The 23,337-nt window shown below is 44.8% G+C and overlaps 1 protein-coding gene across 2 annotated transcripts in view; it reads left to right on the top strand.

Moving 5' to 3' along the window:
• PLEKHM3 (pleckstrin homology domain containing M3) overlaps positions 1-16,992 on the top strand; it is a 223,198-nt gene extending 206,206 nt beyond the window's left edge. For both annotated transcript variants that reach the window (XM_061382958.1, XM_061382967.1), the window contains exon 8: positions 10,794-16,992. In XM_061382958.1, the coding sequence (XP_061238942.1) occupies positions 10,794-10,971 (178 nt within the window). In that variant the 3' untranslated portion in view covers positions 10,972-16,992. The remainder of the gene's footprint in view (positions 1-10,793) is intronic.
• The last annotated feature ends 6,345 nt before the right edge of the window (positions 16,993-23,337 follow it).

The raw sequence follows: 23,337 nt of genomic DNA, 5'->3' as shown, positions 1-23,337 counted from the left end.
GTCCAACTCTTTGTGACTCCATGGACTGTAGCCTGCTAGGCTTCTTGTGCGTGAAATTCTCCAGGCCAGAATACTGGAGTGGGTAGCTGTGTCCTTCTCCAGGGTATCTTCCTGACCCAGGGTTCAAACCCCAGGTCTCCCAAACTGCAGGCGGATTCTTTACCATCTGAGCCACCAGGGAACCCCAAGAATACATAGAATAGCTTTGTCTAATGTATCAACTAGAGCAACTGCCTTTGGAAATGACTGGCCTAGAGCAGTTGTTTTTGAACTTTTTTATTCATCAGAATTCTCTGGAGGGCTGGTTAAAATAGAGTGACAAGCCCCACCCTGTAGTTTACAGTTCAGTAAGTCTGGCGTAGAACCCAATAATTTGCATATCTAACAAATTCTCTGGTGATGCTGGTTTGGCTAGTCCAGGGACCACACTTTGAGAACCATTGGCCTAGAACACATTGAGTATTCGAAAATAAAGTAATACTGTATTGTAAAAAATTGTATTGATGAGAAGAGACAAATAGGGAAATAAGTAATGACAAAACACTTTGGGTCTTTTATTTGAATGCCTTTCTCCTTTTAAATTTACATCATTTAACTTATTCCTAAGCAACTAATCATACTGTTTAAACTAGATTTACCTTCTGAACTTTTTTGCATTTTTCTAATGTACCCATGCTTGACAGTTTCTTTTATTTGTGTTCCATCAAGTGTCTTGAGGAACTGAAATGTAGTATGTTAAATACTAGTAAATCCCATCAGAATCTTGGTATCTATCTTTATAAATTATTGTTTCTTTTAAAGAGGTTTTACTTCAAACCTTGACAGTTAAATTTTTCAGTTTTACATTTTAAAGGTAGGCTGGTAAATTAAACAGCAGTCTATATACATAAGATAATTTTGTATATATTTTTTTAAATCTGCATTAGCCTAATACTATTCTTATATTTACTGTCTTTATCTTAGATGTAGCAAGATATTTCTAAACATCTCTTGGACTCTTAGATATTTTGAACTACTTTAGAGGTTTTCACAGAAAGCCATTGCTCTTATTTATGGTTTTTTAATGGCTTCAATCGTGATATATCCTAGCTGTTCACAAAAATTGTAGAAAATTTTAAAATCCTCCTTCAGTTTACTTTTTCTAATATTAAAACAAGATTTTCCTGAAGTAATGGACATTTGTCTGTTGAGAATGATATTAACTGCCAGGTGAACCATTTAAAAAAAAAACAAAAACTTAGAAGTGTCAGAAATTCCAGTTTTTCCCTATCTCCAAAAAGATATTTCATTCAGGTCAAATCTATTATGATTTTACATACGTGGAGTATTACCGAGAAGTCCTGTCACCACCTGCAAATTAGCAAGAAGCATTTATTAAGCATTAGCACTAAAGATAATGGTGAGTTACTGTCCCCAGTAGGGTAGCAAAATTAGCAAATGAATTAATTAACCCTTGTTTACATTCTATTTTCAAAGCCAAGATTTTCAGTAAAGCTCTTGTCAAAGGTATTAGCTGAGCTTGGGTTTACAAACTAAAAGTGCAAGACCTGTGAAAGCCAAATGCTTTGTGGGCTGTAATCAGGGGGAAAACCTGCCTTAATTAACTTCAGGGATTAAAAGGTAAATACAAAGATCATTTCAGGGCATACCAATTGTTCTTCCCAGATTTGAGTCTTAGCAGGTATTTGGGGATATACTAAGTGACTTAAGGGCCATGTGGCTAGTATGTGGAGAGAGGGCTAGAATTAAGTCAGAAGACAGAAATCACTGCCAAAGTTGACCCACCATTTACTAGTTCTGGAACCAGAGAAGCCACCAGTTTATTTTATTATTTCATTTCATGTTTATCTATTTACTGACTGGCTTATTTAAAAAGGGAATACAACTAGGAGAGCTATTTTAAGGATAATTTATGTAAAAATAGGGGCAAAGGGTCATATAGGTGTTGTCTGATTTAAATATCTAATTTGTGCATTTTACAATTCAGAACTACTGGGATAGCTTTACAAATTAGCACATAACTGCCTAAATCTGCCTGACATTTAGCCAAAGGCACTGGATCTTTGATCTTTTCTAGTCTCATAGAACTCCAATCAAACTATAGGGGATACCTTTTCACTACCCACCTCCCTACCCCACCCCCCACCCCCCCCACCCCCCGCCAAAAAAAAAAAAAATCACAGTTATCAACCCTAAATGTGATGGACCCAGATGCAGTTCATCCCTGCCCCCACTCTCCAAGGAGCCAGACCCTTTGTTGTCTCCCTCTCCCCTCCCACCTGCTTGGGAGGGGGCGCGGGTCGAGAACCGACGGGTACCTGGGGAATGGATTTCTGGTTATCCCAGCACAAGGCTTGCTCATTCATTCATTCAAAAGAATGAATCTATTAGATTGTATCATCTAGTTAAATCATATTTAATTCATTTTACCTTTGAATGTTTAGTAACATATTCTGTGTATTCTTCTAAACAGCATATATATAGCTATATAAGTACATGCATAGCACACATACACACACACAGACAGACATGCTGTATACGGTATTGGCTGGTTTCCTATTTAAGCAAATTATAAATTGTTTGCTGTTATCCATTTACTGACTCAAGAACAGAAGGAAACACCAACCCCAAACATGAAAATAACCAGGCCCCAATAACTACCTCCCTTAGCTAAGAGATTTGAATAATCATCTTGGTTTCTGAGAAAAACCGATAATAACTAGTGACCCTGTGAGGCGTCTTACATAGCAGCCATACCCCAAACCGCACACACATGCCTGATAATGTGCACTTACTCTGCGTCCCACCCTTTTCGTCGTGGGCTCCACTGAGTGGAAATCAGCCAGAGCTCACCCTGCTCTGTGGGCCTGTCTTTCCCTTGTCAGAGATCCAACCAAGCTAAGCCTGAATTTCAATCCTAGTGAAATATCTGAGGTCATTGCCTGAGCCAAAAATAAAAATGCAGCCAGGGAGGAACCCAACATGCACAGAGTAGAAGCATCTCGGTGACCTCAACCTGGGGCAGAGGCCTCTAGCGGCTTCCTGTGACCTCCCTGTGTGCAGCTAGAAGCTGGAAGGGCACAGACAAAGCCATCATCAGCCTGTCTCTAATTGGTTTCACATCATCAGCATTCCAGAACAGGAAACTCTCAGCAGCCAGAAATTCTTGCTTCTTTGCCATAGTATTCGAGAAGCAAGCCTTTTCCCCTGCACATATTTAGTTCTGTTAGTTTTGTCACAGGTGAGTTTTCTTGAATTTGATAGCTTGTAATAAGAACATCCTGTCTGTCCAATCTCTTGGCAATTGACTACTCAATTTCTAGGTTCTGGACCTCTCTTTCATTTGCTGTAGGTCAGTAAGCCAAGTTTTAGGGCTGTTTATAAGAAATCAACCCTGAATATTCATCAGGACTGATGCTGAAGCTGAAGCTCCAAACTTGAGCCCCTTGATGTGGAGAGCTGACTCATTGGAAAAGACCCTGATTCTGGGAAAGATTGAAGGCAAAAGGAGAAGGGGGCAGCTAAGGATGAGATGGTTAGATAGGATCACCGACTCAATGGACATGACTTTGAGTGACCAGGAGATAGTGAAGGACAAAGGAGCCTCTGCAGTCCATGGGCTTGGAAAGAGTCAGACACAACTTAGCGACTGAACAACAATAGAGTCTCGTTTGATGATGCCTTTATTAAGACATAGAATGAGATTTCTGTTTCCTCTAGCTGGTGGAGATATTCCTCTGCCCCATTCCAAGGAAGGGGACCAATTTGCGAGGGGCGCACCAGTCATTAATGGTATTGACCCCTAGGGCTTCCGCAGACTCGAACCTTGAGTTACTCCTTTCTCCTCACACATCCTCTGGCATACACTGTACTGACCGGCACCCGGTCCTCTCCAGTGTGGCTGTCCCAGTGTTTAAAACACAAAAGTAAGTACTTCCGTGCAGGCTGGTGAATGACTCCTGCCTCTAGCCAGTCCTCACCCCCACAAAATAAAAACCCCGCAACATTTAACAATTCTGGGGATTTTTCTTGGGGAAAAGGGATGCTGATGAAGATTGAGAGAAAACTTAGAGAGAAGTCCTTAATATTTAGTTGAAATTTTATTTGAAGGGGCAGGGTCAACTCTTTTGGCCAAATTCCTGATGATCAGAGCTGTATGTACTAGCACATATCAGCTATTTCATCACTTGACTAATGAATGCAAATAACATTTAAAATCTCACTCTTCACTTTAAGGCTCATCTCATGTTAAGGCTCATTCATTCCCAGCTTGTCAGTTTGAGATTTTTCTGAGAAGGGACCAGCAGGACTACATTCCCACTCATTCATCCACAGACTTGGGGCCGTGGAAGTTTGGAAAGAAGAAGATAAAACCCAGAGTAGCTCTTTTTCCCCTGCACAAAATCTGCAGGTTGTAAGGAACCTTGCTGCTGCTAAGTCGCTTCAGTCATGTCCGACTCTGTGCGACCCCATGGACTGCAGCCTACCAGGCTTCTCCGTCCATGGGATTCTCCAGGCAGGAACACTGGAGTGGATTGTAAGGAACCTTAAATACCATCTAATCCAGCTTTCTCATAGCCTTCTGGGGAAAGTGAGGTTCTGAGATGAAGTAAGTTCTCCAAGATCCCAGTGATACTAGGGACAGGATTTCAGGATTACTCTCTCTCACTGTGCTCTCCCTTCTGCAGTAAGTGGCCTCACTGATATTTTACTGGTCTCCTTTCCATTGCAGAAGTCACTGAAACTGAACTGCTTCACAATTAGGTAAAAGAGATTTATTTTATGGGGCAAATAGAAAAGTCTTTAGTTTTGGTTCTCTAGATGGCTTAGATAGGGCTCAAAGAAGGAAGGAACACCACAGAGAAATACCTTGGAAGTTCTTGGCCAAAGAGGGGATAAATGTGGTGCAGGGTCAGTCACCAAGATGGCCTTTGGGGAGAATGGAAAAATCAAAGTGAGCTGATAGAAAGTTGAGGGTTGCTAGTCAATGCATGGACTTCCCTGATAGCTCAGCTGGTAAAGAATCTGCCTGCAACACAGGAGACCCCAGTTCAATTCCTGGGTTGGGAAGTTCCCCTGGAAAAGGGATAGGCTACCCACTCCAGTATTCTTGCCTAGAGAATCACCATGGACAGAGGAGCTTGGTGGGCCACAGTCCAGGGGGTTGCAAAGAGTTGGACACGACTGTGAGTGACGGAGCACAGCACAGCACAGTCAATACACAGAATTGTGCCATGGGTATGGACTTCTTAAATGATGGCCTAAACCAATTTTAGAAACCATAGGATGGTTAATGCTAAGTGAGTTTCAGCTATTTTAATCAAATGATTATTAAAATATTTATTTGTGAAAATGATGTGAATAAACACACTACACTGGACCTTATTGGTTAATTTGATTGTAAAGTGAAAGTGAAGTCACTCAGCCATGTCCCCATGGACTGTAGCCTACCAGGCTCCATGGGATTCTCTAGGCAAGAGTACTGGAGTGGGTTGCCACTGTAAGCCCACAGGAAATTCTTGCACATTCTACCTGGAGAGGGTGCTGTTTATGTACTCCCTGGGTACCCTCTCTATGATACCTTATCCAGACAGGTTGAGTCAATGGTTCTCAACCCAGAAGGTTTCCTCCCACTGCCTGCCCTCCACCCCACCCCAGGGACATTTGGCAGTGCCTGGAGGCATTGACGGGAAGAGCAGGGTTTGCCACTAGCATCCGGTGGGCAGAGTCCAGAGATAACACTAAACATACTGTAGTGCTCAGAAGGTGGTGGTGGTGTCTCTGCTCAGTCGTGTCCAGCTCTTTGCGACCCTGTGGACTGTAGCCCACCAAGCTCCTCTGTCCGTGGGATTTCCCAGGCAAAAATACTGGAGTGGATTGCCATTTGCTCCTCCAGGGGATCTTTCAACCCAGGGTTCGAATCCATGTCTCTTGCGTCTCCTAAATTGGCAGACAGATTCTTTACCACTAGCGCCACCTGGGAAGCCCACAGTGCTCAGAATAACACAACAAGAACCGTAAGTCCCATGCATCACTAGCGCCAAGGTGAGATCCCTGGATTAGGTGAAGCAGTGAATGCTTTCAAGAAAAAATAGGAAAATCTATTGCATGGCCCTGGTTATAGCAAGTATATGTCTATGCAGTCACATCCTCCATGACACGACACTGCAAAGGGAGGCTACACAGTCTTTGTTCTCCAGGGGCCACAGCAGAATCCAGAACACTGCTGACTGCTGGACTGGATGACTCAGAAATGAAGGTGCTGGCTTTCATTTGATGTATCACTGAGGAATGCCAAAGGGACGCTGCTCTTTCATTATCTGTAGCAATTTTCTGCCCAGACAAATACATTGGTAGCTATGCCTTATATAAAAGACATGTTCCTTAAAAGTTATGTTTAACTGTATTTTGTATTTTTAATACAGTTAAGAAATTCAGTAAAAACTAAGGGGTCAGTGAATCTTTTTAGCATGAAAGGTTCTTTTTAGTAAAGTCCTATTCTCAGAGAATACCTATAATTAATACCTATATATTGCATTTTTAATGTAAATAAACATTACACTTAATGTAAGTAAACACTGCATACTACATTTTTACTACAGACCTCATAACTCTTATGTGAGAGTCTCTCTTCTTCCTTCTCCTGCCCTTGTTCCTTTTCTGTAAAGGGAGGATCGGGGCAGGGGGTGGGGAGGGGGAATTTAACAGTACAATCTCTGAATTTGGGAACGTCATTGATAAGTCTATCCACTTATACAGGTCAAAAGATGCCTGCTGGGTTACAAATTGTTAAAAAAAAATAGGACTTGGTTCTATTTTGAAATCATTCATTTTTTTATCTTACACTTTTTTTATTTTCCAGTTAGTGACCTTTGGCTAGAAAGAGCAGGTGTCCCTCCATCACCCCATGGGTGTTTGTTGCACCAGAAGTATCTGATAAGACTCAACCTCTCCACTCACAGTGGGGTGGGAGAGGGGTATCAGCAGAGACAGGGAGTGGTACTGAAGGAAACCAGCGGTTGTCTCCTTATCAGTCATTCCCTAGGGTAACATCCCTAGGTGTGTAAGTCACTGACTAACTCAGCAGGATCGAGGAGGCAGGAAGGAGGAAATTTATTAAAGTTATCATTCATCTCCCTTCAGTAGTAGGAGGTTACAGAGGTGTGACCCACTGAGGACAAGGCCACCGGGGAGGAGCCGGCCAGACAAGAGAGGCCCAAGGACACCTGCATTTGCCCTTCATTCCCCACCTGCACTCTTCCTGGGAAGGAGGGAGGGGTTGAGGCCAGAGAGATGATAATGATGACCTCACCATGGCAGCCTGGCAGCTCCAGGCAAGAAGGCAGGTGCCAGTGTCACCATGGGAGCTGGTGTACCCCCTTGCTTGCTCCTCGAACCACTTGCCATTTGACCGGCCCTTCCACATACATCCACCCGTTTTCGTCTGAGAACCCCACTGACTAGGAAGGAAGTCATTGTGAGTACCAAGAATATAAATTCCATGCCCAAGGTCACTCAAAGAAAGATTAGAGATTTGGACCCAAGGATTCTAACTTGAAGCCCCACATGTCCTTCCGTGATCACGCACTGCTCTCACTTAGATAAGCAGCCCTCGGGTACAAGCCTTGGCTGGGCTGCCAGGAGTCCTGGGTTCTAGTCTCTGCTCTGGCTTTCACTTGCTGTGTCCTTGTGAGACAACTACTACCCCTCTTAGAACCTCAGGTTTCCTCTCTCTGAAATGACGGGGTTGATCAGAGTGCCCTCAGGTCACCACGGTGGCATAGGTGAAATCAGGCTGAAATGAAGACTTGCAGGAAGGCAGCAAGTAGCTGCTGACACTGGAAGAAGCCGCCTCAGCTGTGTTATTAAGTGTTAACCAGGTGCCAGGAACTGTGCAAACGCTGCATCTGTGATCTCATTTGAGCCACACAGCACCAGACGAGGTACATGTTAATGGAAACCCAACTTAGCAGATAAGGAAATTGAAGCTCAGGGAAGTGAAGTAACTTCCTCAAGGTCACTGTCTTAGTCAGCTTTGGCTGTTACAGAGAATACCACAGACTGGATTTATTTCTTACAGTGCTGGCAGCTGGAAGTCCCAGGTCAGGGTTCAGCAGGGCTTGGTTTCTGGCCAGAGCTCTCTTCCTGGTTTGCAGACGGCTGCCTTCCTGCCTCAGTCCTTGCATAGCCTCTCCTCCGAGTACAGACAGGGGAGGAGAAGGGGCTCTCTGTTATCCTTCTTGTTGTTGTTCAGTCACCCAGTCATGTCTGACTCTTTGTGACCCCATGGCCTGCAGCATGTCAGTCCTCCCTGTCCCTCACCATCTCCCGGAGTTGCCCAAGTTCATGTTTATCACATCGGTGATGCCATCTAGCCATCTCATCCTCTGACAGCCCCTTCTCCTCTGCCCTCAATCTTTCCCAGCATCAGGGACTTTTCCAGTGAGTCATCTGTTCGCATCAGATGACCAAAATACTGGAGCTTCAGCTTCAGCATCAGTCCTTCCAGTGAGTATTTAGGGTTGATTTCCATTAAGATTGACTGGTTTGATCTCCTTGCTATCCAGGGGATTTTCAGGAGTCTTCTGCAGCACAACAGTTCAAAGGCATCAATTCTTTGGCTTTCTGCCTTCTTTACAGTCTAGCTCTCACAACTGTACATGACCACTGGGAAGACCATAGCCTTGACTATATGGACCTTTGTTGGCAGAGTGATGTCTCTGCTTTTCAGCACACTGTCTAGGTTTGTCATCACTTTCCTGCCAAGAAGCAGTTCATGGCTGAAGTCACCATCCACAGTGATTTTAGAACCCAAAGAAAGGAAATCTGTCACTACTTCCACCATTTCCCCCTCTATTTGCCATGAAGTAATGGGGCCGGATGCCATGATCTTAGTTTTTTTTAATATTTAGTCTTAAGTTGGCTCTTTCACTCTCACCGTTCACCCTCATCAAGAGGCTCTTTTAGTTCCTCTTTAGTTCTCTTCTTATGAAGACACAAATCATATCAGATCAGGACGTATCTTTATGATTCCAGTGAACCTAAATTACTTCCTGAGGACCCCATCTCCAAATACAGATACATTGGAGGTTGAGGCATCAGCATAGGAATTTGGGGGGCACACAGTTCCATCCATGGCAGTCCTATAGGCTGAATGTGATCTGAAGATAGATTGGCATTAGGCCATCTTACCCTGCCTGCACTACTAACCACTGCTATGCAGTATTTAGACCAGATAGCTGAGCTGGAGGTAGAGACCACTGGGTACAGTGAAGCTTCTGTCTTTTAATCTGTAGATACAGATAGATACAGATTTATCAGATTTAAGATAGATACAGATACAGATTTAAGCTGGTAGATACAGCCCCTCCCCACACACTAGTGCCTCTCCCGCTAAGTCCCTGCCTTCTCTCCTGGGTACCAGAGTGAGTGGGAAGATCCTCCTTTGACCAAACTTTCTGAATCCTGAGCCAATAGCAGGCCAGGGAGTGGTGCTCCAAAGACCATCTCACACCCAGGTCTGAAACTCAAAGAAAAGTAGGAGGCATAAGGCTGAGCCCTGAGGACTGGCTCTTTCACAGCCATCATTGAACCTGCATGGACACTGCCGGTGGAGCAAAATCACACAGGCCCAGTTCCCTGGGCTCCTGGGATGAGGTCCTAGGTTGTCACTCACGTGAGGAAGGATGAGAACTTAATCCTCACTGGCAAGCCACCCAATGGAGCAGCTATAGTTGTGCTAGTCAGTTGAAAGTGAGAAAACTGTTACTCAGTCATGTCTGACTCTTTGCAACCTCATGGACTGTAGCCTGCCAGGCTCCTCTGTCCATGGAATTCTCCAGGCAAGAATACTGGAGTGGGTAGCCATGCCCTCCTCCAGGGGATCTTCCTGACCCAGGGATTGAACCCAGGTCTCCTGCATTGCAGGCATCTTTACCATCTAAGCCACTAGGGAAGCTTGTCAGTTACTCATTATTAAAGGCTTTGCAGTAAAAACAAGCCATTTAGACTCCTACAGGCTTCCACCAAGCCAAACAACATCATCCACCTGGAATGTCTCCTCTCTATAAATTACAGCATTTGTGTGTTTTTTGTTTTTCTTAAAAAACAAGATCTCTCCCCCACTCTCTCATGCTTTACTGTTCCCACGTGTGTTATGAAGCTAGCTATAGAAAGGTTTGAGGGAGTTTCTAATTTAAAAAAACAAAACTCAAAAGAGCAACAGACCACAGTCTATCATTCAGAAATTGAAAGTATGCCATTTTGACACTTTGCAAAGTGTCAAATAAAGGTAGGGAGTGACAGGGAACCGCTTGGCTCTTGTTAGCGGAAGTGAGGAGCCACATTTTCACAGCTGTGACACGGGGGCTGTCACTGGTGTTGGGAGTGTTTTCAGTTGGCAGGGCACTCCACTCTTATTTTCTGTCACTTCCCTAGAGTCACTACCCCCACTTCTTTCTCAGTCAAGCTAACACATGGAGCTTCTAGAGCTCTGTCGATTGTAACCATGATCACAAAATCGCTAACTGACTGCTGACTCCCCTTCACCCAGAAAACATAAGCCTGTCCCTAGGTAGTTCTAATCAGGAAAAAAAAAAAAAACCACATGTTTTTCAAATGAAATTCAACTTTGAGTCTTTTGGAAAAGGAAAGAACCCACTTCTATGAGTCACGTCTCTTTGAGGGGTCAGGAATAAAAGGCTGTGACCTGAACTGTGCAGAGGTCTGGACTTCCAGCCTCCTGCCCTGCTCACTTCAACCTTACTCATCATCTCCGTGGTTGGCTCTTGCAGGTGTGAAAGCTGTGGAGCTGTTTTCCACGCTGAATGCAAAGAGAAGTCTGTCCCCTGCCCGCGATGTGTCCGCCGAGAGCTGCAGATGAAGCAGAAGTCTTTCTGGCGGAGGTTGAACATGGATGAGAGCCTGGAGGAGGCTTGCAACATGTTTGAGCTGTCCTACCAGAACACCTGACTCAGCAGGAGTCCAAGGCCGGGCGGTGACCTCTCAACCATCCATCAGCCCCAGTGGCTTCCAAACTAGACAGTTAGACCCCTCTGGGGGAAGTTAATGTCTCATCCTCAGCTAGATATATATATTTATAAATGTACATGCACACATACCTATACGTCCTGTACGTATGTTCAGTATAAGTCATTGTCTTAAAGGTCCATGGAGCTTTGTGGCTCAAGAGGTTACCAATAGTGGGATTACACTTAGCCATGAATTTCAGCTGCTTTGCCCCCAAGCCAAACATGGTTTACACACAAGGCTGTATAGTTCAGACATTGTGGGCTCTCAGGAGCTATTTATTACACAAGACATAGGAGAAAGCATTTTCTCCAGAAGAGTGCTTTGAGTTATTTTTGTGTTATTTATTTTTAGCCTTCACAGAGGATGAGGTAACTGAGGCAAGCACCCATCATCAAGTTTCATAAGAAAAGCTTCAAAACACAGCAGTGACTCCTGGATCCTTCCAGGAGCCCATGTCCCGGCTCCCACCTCCGTGTCTTCACAAAGGCTGGGATCCCCTAAGCTGAGTTAAACAGCTTGGAAATCAGGAGTGCAGGCTCCCTCTGACAGAAAGCGTGTGTCCTTAATTTATTAGAGGAGCTAAATTGTTCTGAAGTTAATCTCAGAAAGCATTTTTTCCTGACAAGAGACCTCAGTAACCTACATGTTGTCCATCTGTTTGCTGGTACGAATCCCAACACCCGCCCAGAGACATGACCGTATTTGCCAGGCTGGAAACATGGCTCTGAAGAGCAGTTTTCCAGGAGTTCCAGGGGTGACAGGATGATTTTTTTTTTTTTTTAATGGTGCTGGCTGGAGGAAATTGCTTAGGATTGTTAAATACATCAGTGTGTAGACCAGGAGGTCGGGTGTAGAGTCCACACATTCCAAGACAGGATCTGCAGTTTTCTTTTTACAGAATCCTGTGTGGGGAGTTCCCACCTATTCATTACACTTTATTTATTTTTATTGTTCTTCATTGCCCTTTCACTCCTACCTTTCATTTGTCAATGTCACCACGTCTGCTTTCATACTTTCTTAATTGTTTTGAAAAATCAGAGCACCTTGGAACTTCACAGTACCAACTTTAGACTATGAAGAAAATACCAAACTGACAAATATAATTAAGGAATTAAATCTAATATTATTTAAATATATATATATACACGCACATGCATCATTGCCACCGTGAAGTGAGATGCAAAGTGCTAAGCTAATAAGGAATGAGAATGAGAGTGAGTTGCTCAGGCACTTGGCAGGGGGGTATTCTCCCTCTGCAGCACCCTCTTAGCACAGTGGCCACGGTGACCAAAATGGCAGGTAGCTTGGCACCAGAAAGCATGGCTCCCATTCCTTCCACCTTAACTCTTTCTAGAATCAAAAAATAAGCTTATATTTAAGCAATTCTCAGTAGGTTATATGAGAAGATTCTTATCGTTCCTCTAAGCAGATGCCTTCAAAGCCTCCATGGTTTAGTAGCTACACTCCTAGCAGGACCTAGAGAACCAGTGTTCACACAGCCCATGGGACATTTAACCCCACTGCTCCTTTTCCCACACCTGGCTCCCTCCAATCCCAGCTCATGATGCTTCTGTTCATTTGGAGATGTGACATTTCAGACTCACTTCTGTGCAGACTGTTGGGTATGAGCATTTCACCTCTCAACCCACACCCATTCCTTTGGCCCCAGACCACACATTTCAACGTTAATAGCTCAGCACCACTCATGCATTTATCTTCTGATTATACAGTAGCTGTAGCCAAGGCATGAAAACTTATTAAAAGGCCAGGGCCCCATTCATGAGACGCCTTACGGTGCCTTTTACTTTTAGAAAAACAAGTTGACTCCCTCTCCCCGCCCCACCCCACTCTATAGAAACTGTTACACACAAAAGAAAAAGGGTGGAAAATCTCAAACAAGCGCTTGGCAAACAGGCAAACAACTTTGATCATCTCCCCTTTCCTCTTCCCCTTCGTGAAATACAGTATTTATATATTCCAGCCTCAGAGAAGATAGTAAAACGTGATCTTTCACAAGAGAATTACAGACCCGCTTATTATAAAACAGATGTGCTCCAATGGCAAAGTGCCTTCTCCCTCCGCCCCCAGCTCCCTGTCACTGTAGCTTACTTCTGCCTTCGCCGTAATTAATGTATCTGTGACTCCAACTGTCAGCAAGGCCATCCCTAGCACACTGCAATTGGAGACCCAGAGTACAGGGCCATCTCCTCCCTTCTAGCACGTTGGCTGCATGTACAGAATTTCCTGTCCTGTCTCACAGGCCCCAGGGTCAGACCCACTGAGAGTCGGCTTGATACTCTGGGTCTGTGCTCCCAAGGCCTTGGCTTTTACCAGGGTTGTTTCGAGGCCCAGCAGAATAGTGGCAATCCCTGTGAACCTCTAAGGAGAACTTCCCACCCACATTGTTGCTTATTTTCGAAAGGGAAAAAAAATGATAAATGTGCTATCACCATCAGCTACCAGAGCTGGAAGCATACCCCAGCAGCCCATTTCCCTCCTCTTTGTGGAACCCCGACAGCCTGGCCGGTGCCAGCCGCAGGCCTACATGACACACTCAGCCACCAACCCCCAAACATGAACGGACAGGGCAGAGCTGGCTTAGCAGTTGGGTCTGCCACGAAAATTCAAATTTGCTGTTTTCAACCCAGGATACCTTAGCGCACACCTGAACGCCCTTACTGTTTTCGACCCTAACAAATTACTTGGTGCACTGTAGGTAATTGTTCCACTACTTAGAAACTGTCGAAACGAAAGCAAATCTGTGGATTACCACCTCCTTAAGACCTAAGCTAATACCTGCTTTCCCTCATGGTCCATTTTTCATCCCATATTAAATATCTTGTACATAAAGCCCAGGAGAAAATGGCCCATTAATCTCCTAGGGCTGGCAGCCAACTTCAGGGAACCTCTTTTCTCTTGAAAGGCCCCTTCCCTGGTGTATCACTTGAGGAAATCCCTCCTCACCGTGCCAGAAACTCGATTGTGGGACAGTCCAAGCCTGGTGAAATGCTGGCATCTCACCCTGCAGTAAAAAAGCCGGTTCCTAAAATAGACCTCAGTTTGCACCGCAGCAGGAAGGCCGCAAAGTACTTAAAAAGCAGTCAACTGGGATGGGAGTCATGTTCTTTCCAGGGTGGCTCTTTCTCCAAGTTGAAAGCTCTGTATGTGAAAGCCACATAAAACTCCCATCTTCCCCCTTTGCCTCATTGCCTTTTCAGGGGACGGTATTATGGTCGTCTTCATGATCATTGTGCTTAAGAGTAATCTCTCTAGGAGCTTTAATATTTGATGAGCTGAGAAGGCAATCGCTTTTGGATTCTTCCAGACTAGGCCTCCACCAAGAAGGGAATATCGCTAGGACTTGGGATTTGTGGTTTCCAGCCAACCCAGTGGTGTCCTTCAGACCCCTGCTGAGGGACTGTGCCTGGCTTCCTTCTGGCTGCACGGAGGCCACCATTGCTAAGCTACAGCGAGTCCCCTTGCATGGGGTCCAGCGTCTGTTTTTGTCTGTGCATCTGTACATACTGCACACCGACACTGGATAGTTTCTTCCCATGCCTTCTCAAAAAGGCATGACTTCCAAACCTGTGGCTTTGTCTCTACCCATGAGCCAGAAAGGGCCACACGTAAATCGTTGCATCAGGGTAGGACTTGTGTGAAGCCGAACTGAGCATTTTCTGCAAACAGAGGCATGATTTGAGGAAGCCAAGATACACTCGGCTCCTAATTTAGGGTTAAGCCAATGCTGCTGTTGCTGTGTGGGGGCAGTGTTCCTCACCTCCACTGACAGGCTGCTCTTGACTGAAGTAACTAGACTGTGAAGTAAATCTTCAGCTCCTGATTCTAATACTGCCTGGAGTCAACACAAGGTGATTTTCTTTTTTATTTTTTTTACTTCCCCCAGTAAAGAGAGGTAAGTGCAGTTCCCCCCGCTCCCTTATTTGCTTGAGGTTCCTGTCTTACTACTTTTCTTCCTCTAAGACAATGTGAGAAAAGTAGAGAGTTGGGGCAAAACGAAGCGAACGTGCCCTCGTTGGCCTGAACTGAGTTGTTGGAACCACTCTGTTTTCCCTTCCCTGGTCCTTGCCAACACCTGGGCATTAAAAACAGCTCCGAGTGTTGTGTCCTCTGCACTGTTCTTCCAATCCTCAGTCTAGTAGAACTCACTGCCCTACTTCACTACTTGAACCCAGTGACAGGTGAACAAGCCCTGCTCAGCTCATCTAAACAGACAAATGGGATTTCTATCATGGGAAACAGTGTTTCAACAGTGAAGTACCAGTACCCCAAGCCATTGTCAAAAGTCACTGACAAAAGTCAAAAGAAAAGTGTGGAACACCGTCTCAAGCACACCCACAGTCGTCAGGGCTTTTATTTTAAATGGGCTCCAAGGGATCATGCAATAGAGCCCTTTCCTCCTGCAGTGGCCTCCAAGGTAATGGAAGGCACTGTTAACCCCGAGTGAAGAGACAGCTGCTGTTTTGTTTGGATTTTCCCTGTAGAGAGAGACGCCCTCTTGTTAGGAAGGTCTGCAGTGAAGCCAGTTGTTACCCAGGTAGAAGATTCAGGCGCTTATGGCAACTCTTAGCACAATAAGATACCCTCCTAGGCCGCTGAGCTGCAGACCAGCCTCTCTTCACTTCCCTTCCCTTGACCTTCCTTGCCGCAGTTCTGAGCCCAGGTTCAGGCCTGGTAAACTGGCTGGTGGACCTCTGGGGCTCGTGGCTCCTCACACTGACCATCGTATTCATGTCTTTTTCCCCGTAGGAGTGCCTTACAGTACTGCCTCGTGCTTCTAGTCTAGACTAGCAGACCCACTTGAAGCCTGCAGGGTCCTTTGCCTCAATATGGATCACCTTGCTTCTTCCCTGCTGGCTGCTCTCGACACAGGCACGCTCGGAGCCCACATATTCCATGCACATGCCAGACCTTCCACCTTCATTTAACCTGGTGCCTTAACCTCATGAGTACAAGGGTTCCTGTTGGAAGCACATTGTCAGAGCAGACTAGTGGAAACACTCCTTGGCGCCATTGACACTTACCCAGGAAACACAAAAAACACAACCACATAATGTTTTGACTCTGTTTTATGCTGTTTCTCAAATTACTCCTTTTGCTTGCTTGCTTGCTTTCCATGAACCAAACTCAGGGGAATGTCATGATGTCAAGGCCAATGGGTAGAGAAATTATACTGGTTATTTAGATTCCAATCTGTAAAGTCAGTGAACTTAGCCTTTTTCAGGTGAAAAAAATTACCCAAACACAAGGATTTTCTTTTCCTTTACTGTATAAAGGGTTTCTTTTATTTTGCCACCTGTCTTCCAAGTGGGAAGTGAGAGGCCTCTTGGATGATTGTAGTGAAGGCATTTCTATGTGGCGAGGGCAGTCCAGCAAGCTATTACATTAGGCTTTCACCACCAGAGGCTTAGGTTCTGATTTGGTCACCTCTCAGGATCCTATTGTGAGTAGCCTATCCTAGAACATTCAAGGGGGGAAAAAAAATCTATCTTTAGAGAACAGTAAAAAGAGAGGAAATGTGTAGGTTGTAAATGAAGAGTATCGAACGTGGGGTGCGGAAGTCTTTGCACAACTTGTTCTTAACGCTCCTGGGTCAGATAGATGTCATTTTCCCTTATTTCTGTTCATGCTGTACAGAACTGTCTAAAACTTGGGGCTTGGGCTATTACTCTGTCACTCTGTGTTGAGCTATTTGTAATATCTACTGTAACTTATATATGTATTGTTTCTGTTTTCTGGATTTTATTGCCTTTTGTTTGGGCATAAGTTATCCATAGTTTTGTTTACATCATTTTTTAAAATATCAATAACTGTAATAATAAAAAAAAGAAACTGTGTTGTGGACAAGACCCCTAGTTTTTACAGTCATCTGTCATATAATTTAAGTGCACCAGTTCCTGATGTATAAAGTTATCTCTCTCTCAATAAACAATGCAGAAAGTACTTTCTCCTCTCATAACAACTCCATTCAAATGCTGTTTTTGCGGGGGTGGTGAAAGCCCAAGATGAGTGCTGGATGTTAATTCAAAGTCAAGATTTAAACTTTATTGAAAGTGAGCTACTGGGACCTTGAAATAGTTCTTAAGATTTTTACTTTTTTTTTTTTTTAACTGTAGTTGGTTTACAATGTCAGTTTCAGGTATACAGCAAAATGATTCAGATATATAAAATAGCTCTTAATATTAATCTTATAGACTTCATTTTTTCCTGATTTCTTCAACCTCAATATTCTCATCAGCCCTTCCTATGCTTATGAAAAATATAGTGAAACTTTGAAAAAATTGCAAATGTGGTGCTCTAGGCCTCATTGGCCGAAACAGACCATGATTTCTTTCTCATCTGAGACAAACCCACCCCAGCTCCCACACAGAGCATCTATCCCAGCTTTTCCCCAAGCTTTCATCACCACTGCACTCTCCAAATTAGAGAAACAAGTGCCAGATGGTAGGTAAGGCCACTGGTCATTCCTGAAGATCATGAAGACCATACTTTGAGAGCAAAGAGTGAAAGTAGAGGGGACTTATCTCTGTGAGGACAGCAGCCCTCTGGGAGCTGAGAGGTGATGGAAAATATCTACATGACCTTCCCCAGGGCTGGCCCTCATGGCCACAAAAAAGACCACGGGCACAACTGTCCACTCGGAACCTTTCAAAAGCCCCACTGAAATTCACCTACTCAAAGACATTGAAGAGACCAGAAAAGGTGCTTCTGGTTAAACATTTACCGCAGGTGGACTCTGAGCCTCACTCTCTAGGACACACCTAAACAAGTTCATGCCCAGCTCCCCCTCCTCCACCCCCAGGAAAGCCACTGGAGCTCATGCCCATTCCGTCCAAGGAACAACTGGACCTCATCTTCACGAGCAACCTGCCACAATCCACAATAAAAAGAAACAAGTTAATGTTTCACTGAACCAAACTAGACAGTGCAGCCAGAGCCCCGATTCCTGTGATTTACAGGACGGGTTAGCCTTCCCCCAGTGGCAGCAAACCTGAGTGACTGGATAACTGCAGGAAGTTTTCGCATTATCACAAGTCATTTCCAAAGGGTGGAAAGAGACACCATTCTGTTCCTCTCTCCCCACCCTCAGGAGATGTGATTGGAATCTCCCTGAATCGTTTCCCGTCCTGTCCTTTGATGAAGCCACTAGATGATGACTTTAATCGGCGGTTCCCACAGGAGTAACACAAAAATACTCAGGATCCCGTTGCAGACAACTGAGTCCGAATCTTTCTGGATGGGGCCTGAGTATTTGTATTTTTTTTAAAGTTCCCTGGGTGAGCCCTGTGCGTCCTAAAAGTTAAAACCCACTAGACTGAATGAACAGAGAAGGCAATGGCACCCCACTCCAGTACTCTTGCCTGGAAAATCCCATGGATGGAGGAGCCTGGTAGGCTGCAGTCCATGGGATCGCTAAGAGTCAGACACAACTGAGGGACTTCACTTTCACTTTTCACTTTCATGCATTGGAGAAGGAAATGGCAACCCTCTCCAGTGTTCTTGCCTGGGGAATCCCAGGGACCGGGGAGCCTGGTGGGCTGCCGTCTCTGGGGTCGCACAGAGTCTGACAGGACTGAAGCGACTTAGCAGCAGCAGCAGACTGAATGAAACAAGTTTCCCTGAAATAGCCAAGTGCTTGGGATACTGGAAGTCCACAGTGGGAAAGATGTCAAAGGTATGTAGCGGGACTGAGCTGTCTTAGTTGCCCTCCAGCTCACAGCTATTGTCTCCCTTCCTCCCAACAGACACCGAACAGGCCCAGTACTTTGGAACCTGCTGCTCATAGATTGCATTGTTTTCATAAAACCTGAACTTTATACCCTCTTCATTTTCTTCCGGGGTGTGGTTAGTGTCTATTTATCCAGTATATACCACTGCCAGACAGCCGGGTGAATAGAAGTCATGGCCACAGGTGACTAAGCTGGCCTACAAAGACAGTCCTGTACCCTTCCTTTCGTATTTTCATTCCTCCTCATTATGCTGCAATTGTCCTCAAATGTATGCATGTGACAGTCTGCGCCCAGGTCAGGCCCACCTGACAAACATGAAACTTATCACTCCAGACAGTGTTGTTTAAATGGAAACTCACTAGGTGCTTCTTCCCCAGCAAGGCCTCGGAGATTCGGAAAAACCTGAGCCGTGTCTAGATTTGCCTTGGCTTCGTGGAAAAACTATAGACTTTAATTTAACCACAGTCACTCTGAATCCAGGCATCTATTGAACTGACAGTCTTCAAGCTCTCCTGCCAGTTGCTGCTGCTTCTGCTAAGTCGCTTCAGTTGTGTCCCACTCTGTGCAACCCCATAGACGGCAGCCCACCAGGCTCCTCCATCCCTGGGATTCTCCAGGCAAGAACACTGGAGTGGGTTGCCATTTCCTTCTCCAATGCATGAAAGTGAAAAGTGAAAGTGAAGTCGCTCAGTCGTGCCCAACTCTTAGCGACCCCATGGACTGTAGCCCACCAGGCTCCTCTGTCCATGGGATTTTCCAGGCAAGAGTACTGGAGTGGGGTGCCATTGCCTTCTCCACCTGCCAGTTGCAGGTGAATGGAAAGTTAGTTCTTCCCCCTCCTCCTTTTATGAAGTCAGTAACTTTGATGATGACAAATATTCCTCATTGATGGAGCACTTGTACAAATGGTTCAGTCTTATAAAAGATGTGATCTGCTCCATTCCCACAGTGCTTACCAGAGGGGGAACCTCCACAGCAAAGACTTTATTGAGAATCATTGTAGAAAGACAGTGTTTCCAAAGGGCAAGGATGCAAGTAGAAATGAACTTGGGACTTGTTCTAAAGCAACATCCTTAAAAATTACATTATTGACTTGAGTGGGGCCAGGTTGTGTGTGTGTGTGGGGGGGGTGTTTAAAGTGGATTTTTATTACTGTATTGGATTCTGATTGGAGTAGAGGATTCCTTCCCCAAGAGAACAATGGCCCCTGGTACATAATACTCAGGAAGCCCAAGGCAAAACCCACACAGCAGATTCATTTATCCTCCCTTGTTTGTATCTATTCCTTCATAGCTTGGACAGAAAGGTCCAGCAGGAAGAACAAACTGTTACCACAGCTGAGCATACAGAAATTCTGACTTATGTGCAATGACTTACAATTTATCTGGACAATCAGGAAATTCATAATAACCCCCTCGCCCCCCACTCTATCTCATATTCCTCCATTAAGAGCTATTGGTTTTAAGCCAATCAGTTCAAGTTCATGGGTTCATACAGTATTTCAGATCCTGCCATACAATCTCAGGCAGCTGTTGGTCTGGGGGAAATTCCTCCAGCTTTTATCCAATCCCTTCCAGACAGCCTGATATGAGAATCACTTTCCATGGCTTCTGTGCTCTCTCAGGACGGTCTGTTGTTCTGAAGCTGAAGAGCCGCTATTAGCACCATCATTTTTTCAAATGAACATTGAGCTAAATTATCTCAAATATATAAAAGGAACATCTCTCACTGTGTTATGGAAAATTGCCTTCCAGATTACAAGACTATACAAAGCACATATTAATTTGGGGCCCAAGGACATCCAAATTGCCTTAGCTTCAGCGCTGTATTGTGATGGCACACTCTTAATAATGCCGGGTTCCAAGGAGACCGCAAGGTGCACGCTGTTAGGAAAATAAACCAGAATCTTTCTCCATTAGGATCACTGCACGCATACTCAAGCCCAGCTGGAGGTATTTTGCTCTGAGATTCAAGCCTTTTGCAGAGGAAATAAATTCCAATTGCACAGGCAGGGAAGTGAATGTGAATTCTAAACTGGGCCAAGCTCCCCAGATGGCTTGCTCACTGCTGCCCAGGAGTGAGGCCACCAAGGAAGCAGCCACTGCGGCCCCAGTGCCCAGAGGAGATGTCTAATGATAGACATCTCAGGAAATACCTCTTGCTCATGCAAGTTCAATTCCACACCAAGGGGAAGGGGGACAGCAGAGGCCTGGCACTGACTGATGGAGTTTGCCAAGTGCCAGTACTTGTGGCAAACGTATATCAAAATCAACATGTGGTCCAACAACCAGCAAGTCCTGGGAACTAGCTCTGCCCACACTGGCCCCAAACCTGTCCCCCCGGAACCCCAATAGTCAGCTCATATGCAGCCCACCATGGGGATATTTGGAGATAATAATAAACTTTTTTAAAAATAAAAATTATTCGATGTTTGCCTTGTTTGTTCCACCTACGCTTGTTTTTCTTCTTCTTTTTTTGAGAAAATATCACAGAGCCAATCTCAGACATAATGATATTTCATGCTGATGTGCTTTAGCACACATCTACAAAAGATGTTTATTTTTCTTCTATGGAGTCACAATGCCATTACACACTGAACAAAAGTAGTAATAATTTCTTGTTATCATCTGCTGCTCGATCCCAAATCAAATTTATCTCATAGTCCCCCAAATACCTTGTTTTGTTTCGTTTGTTCTGACGGTAAAGCTTTTACAAAATCAGGTGGTCCTCCTGAAGGCTTGACACACTGTAAGGGCTACGGTCCCATTCCAGCTTCCATTTCTCCTTCTTTAGGGAGCAGAGGTCCCAGTCTCTTCGGAGGACAGTACCCCCTGCCCTATTCATGCCACCCCATGCAGCCAGGAGACAAGAACACACAAGAGTGAGCACTGCCAGGGTGCATCATCCTCAACCTCTCCATTCAGAAAGCTGCACCAAAGCTGGAGGGAAAGTTGCCTTTAATTGAGAAAAGGGGGCATTTCAGGAGTCTGCTGCACCCCTGACATGACGATAGTGACTTACCAATGGATGCTGAATACCTGACTAACTAAAAGGACTAGCTCAAGAAACAGGGTTGGTTCCTAGAGAACTGAGTGGAGACAGAACCCTTTATTTGCAGGGAGGCAGTTTCCCCCAGTGCAGAGGGTCCTGTCTGTTCCCTGGCACCATGTTGGGACCCAAGGCACTAGCTCCTGAGCCAACACGCTGGGGGTCCCCGGGGGTGGGTTCCTCAACTTCTTACCCATCCGCCGAGATGTCCTCACCAAAAGGACTTTAGAATTAAAATCCTCTTTATTCAATTCTTCCACTGGAGGAGCATTTCACTTTAAAGTATACAATATTCATGACATAAAATTAAGAGGCACAAAAATTGATGAGAAAAGAACTCTCCAAGACGTCTTCCCAAATAAAAGACTCTAGATATTTTCTAAAGCACGTCATTGTTTGCGGTGTTGTTAGTTGGGCATATCACTGATATTTCTTATTTTTTAAATTAGATATAAATCACTGTTTGATTAAGACTGTTTTTTAAAGTAGGAAAGAATCTAAGATTATTTCTCGTTATGGTCAAAGCTGTGACAAACCTAGACAGCATATTAAAAAGCATAGGCATCACTTTGCCAACAAAGGTCCATATAGTCAAAGCTATGGTTTTTCCAGTGGTAATGTATGGGTGTGAGAATTGGACCATAAAGAAGGCTGAGCACCAAAGAATTGATGCTTTTGAACTGTGGTGCTGGAGAAGGCTCTTGAGAGTCCCTTGGACTGCAAGATCAAACCAATCAATCCTAAAGGAAATCAACCCTAAATATTCATTGGAAGAACCGAAGCTGAGGCTGCAATACTTTGGCCACCTGATGCAAAGAGCTGACTCTTTGGAAAAGACCCTGATGCTGGTAAAGACTGAAGGCAGGACAAATAAGGGACAACAGAGGATGAGATGGTTGTATGGCATCATCAATTCAATGAGCATGAATTTGAGCAAACTTCAGGAGATGGTGAAGGACAGGGGAGCCAGATGTGCTGCAGGCCATGGGGTCACAAAGAGCCAGACACAACTTAATGACTGAACAACAACAACAATGGCCAAAACTTTTCACCCTTAATTCCTCCTTAATAAAACTTCTGATCTCACACCACAAAAACAACCAACAACAATAACAAAACCAGAGATAATGGCAGGAATGGAATCCCTGATGCAATGTGAACATTATGCGGGAACTAGAGCAGCCCTTCTCAAACTGTGGTCCCCAGACCAGCTTCACAACATCAGCTGGGGATGTATTAGAAGTGCACATTCTCAGTTCATTCATGACTGGGGTACATGGGGACAGGAGGGGAGACCTGTATTTTAACAGTTTCCCCCACAGGGGATCCTGATGTAGCTTGAAGTCTGAGACCCACAAGCACACAAAGAATGTCTGCTAGTGAGAGCCCTCCCTGCCGCCCTCTTTGGTCAACAAACCTTTTGGAGGCCTCCCATATGTCAAGTGTTCTGTTAGATGCTGGAGCACAGCCTCCCTGCCTCCTCACCCCCAACCCGAAATGTACATAGAGT

Source organism: Bos javanicus, chromosome 2 (genome assembly GCF_032452875.1).
Source record: "Bos javanicus breed banteng chromosome 2, ARS-OSU_banteng_1.0, whole genome shotgun sequence".
Lineage (NCBI taxonomy): Eukaryota > Metazoa > Chordata > Mammalia > Artiodactyla > Bovidae > Bos > Bos javanicus.
This window is presented reverse-complemented; position numbering and strand designations above follow the sequence as displayed.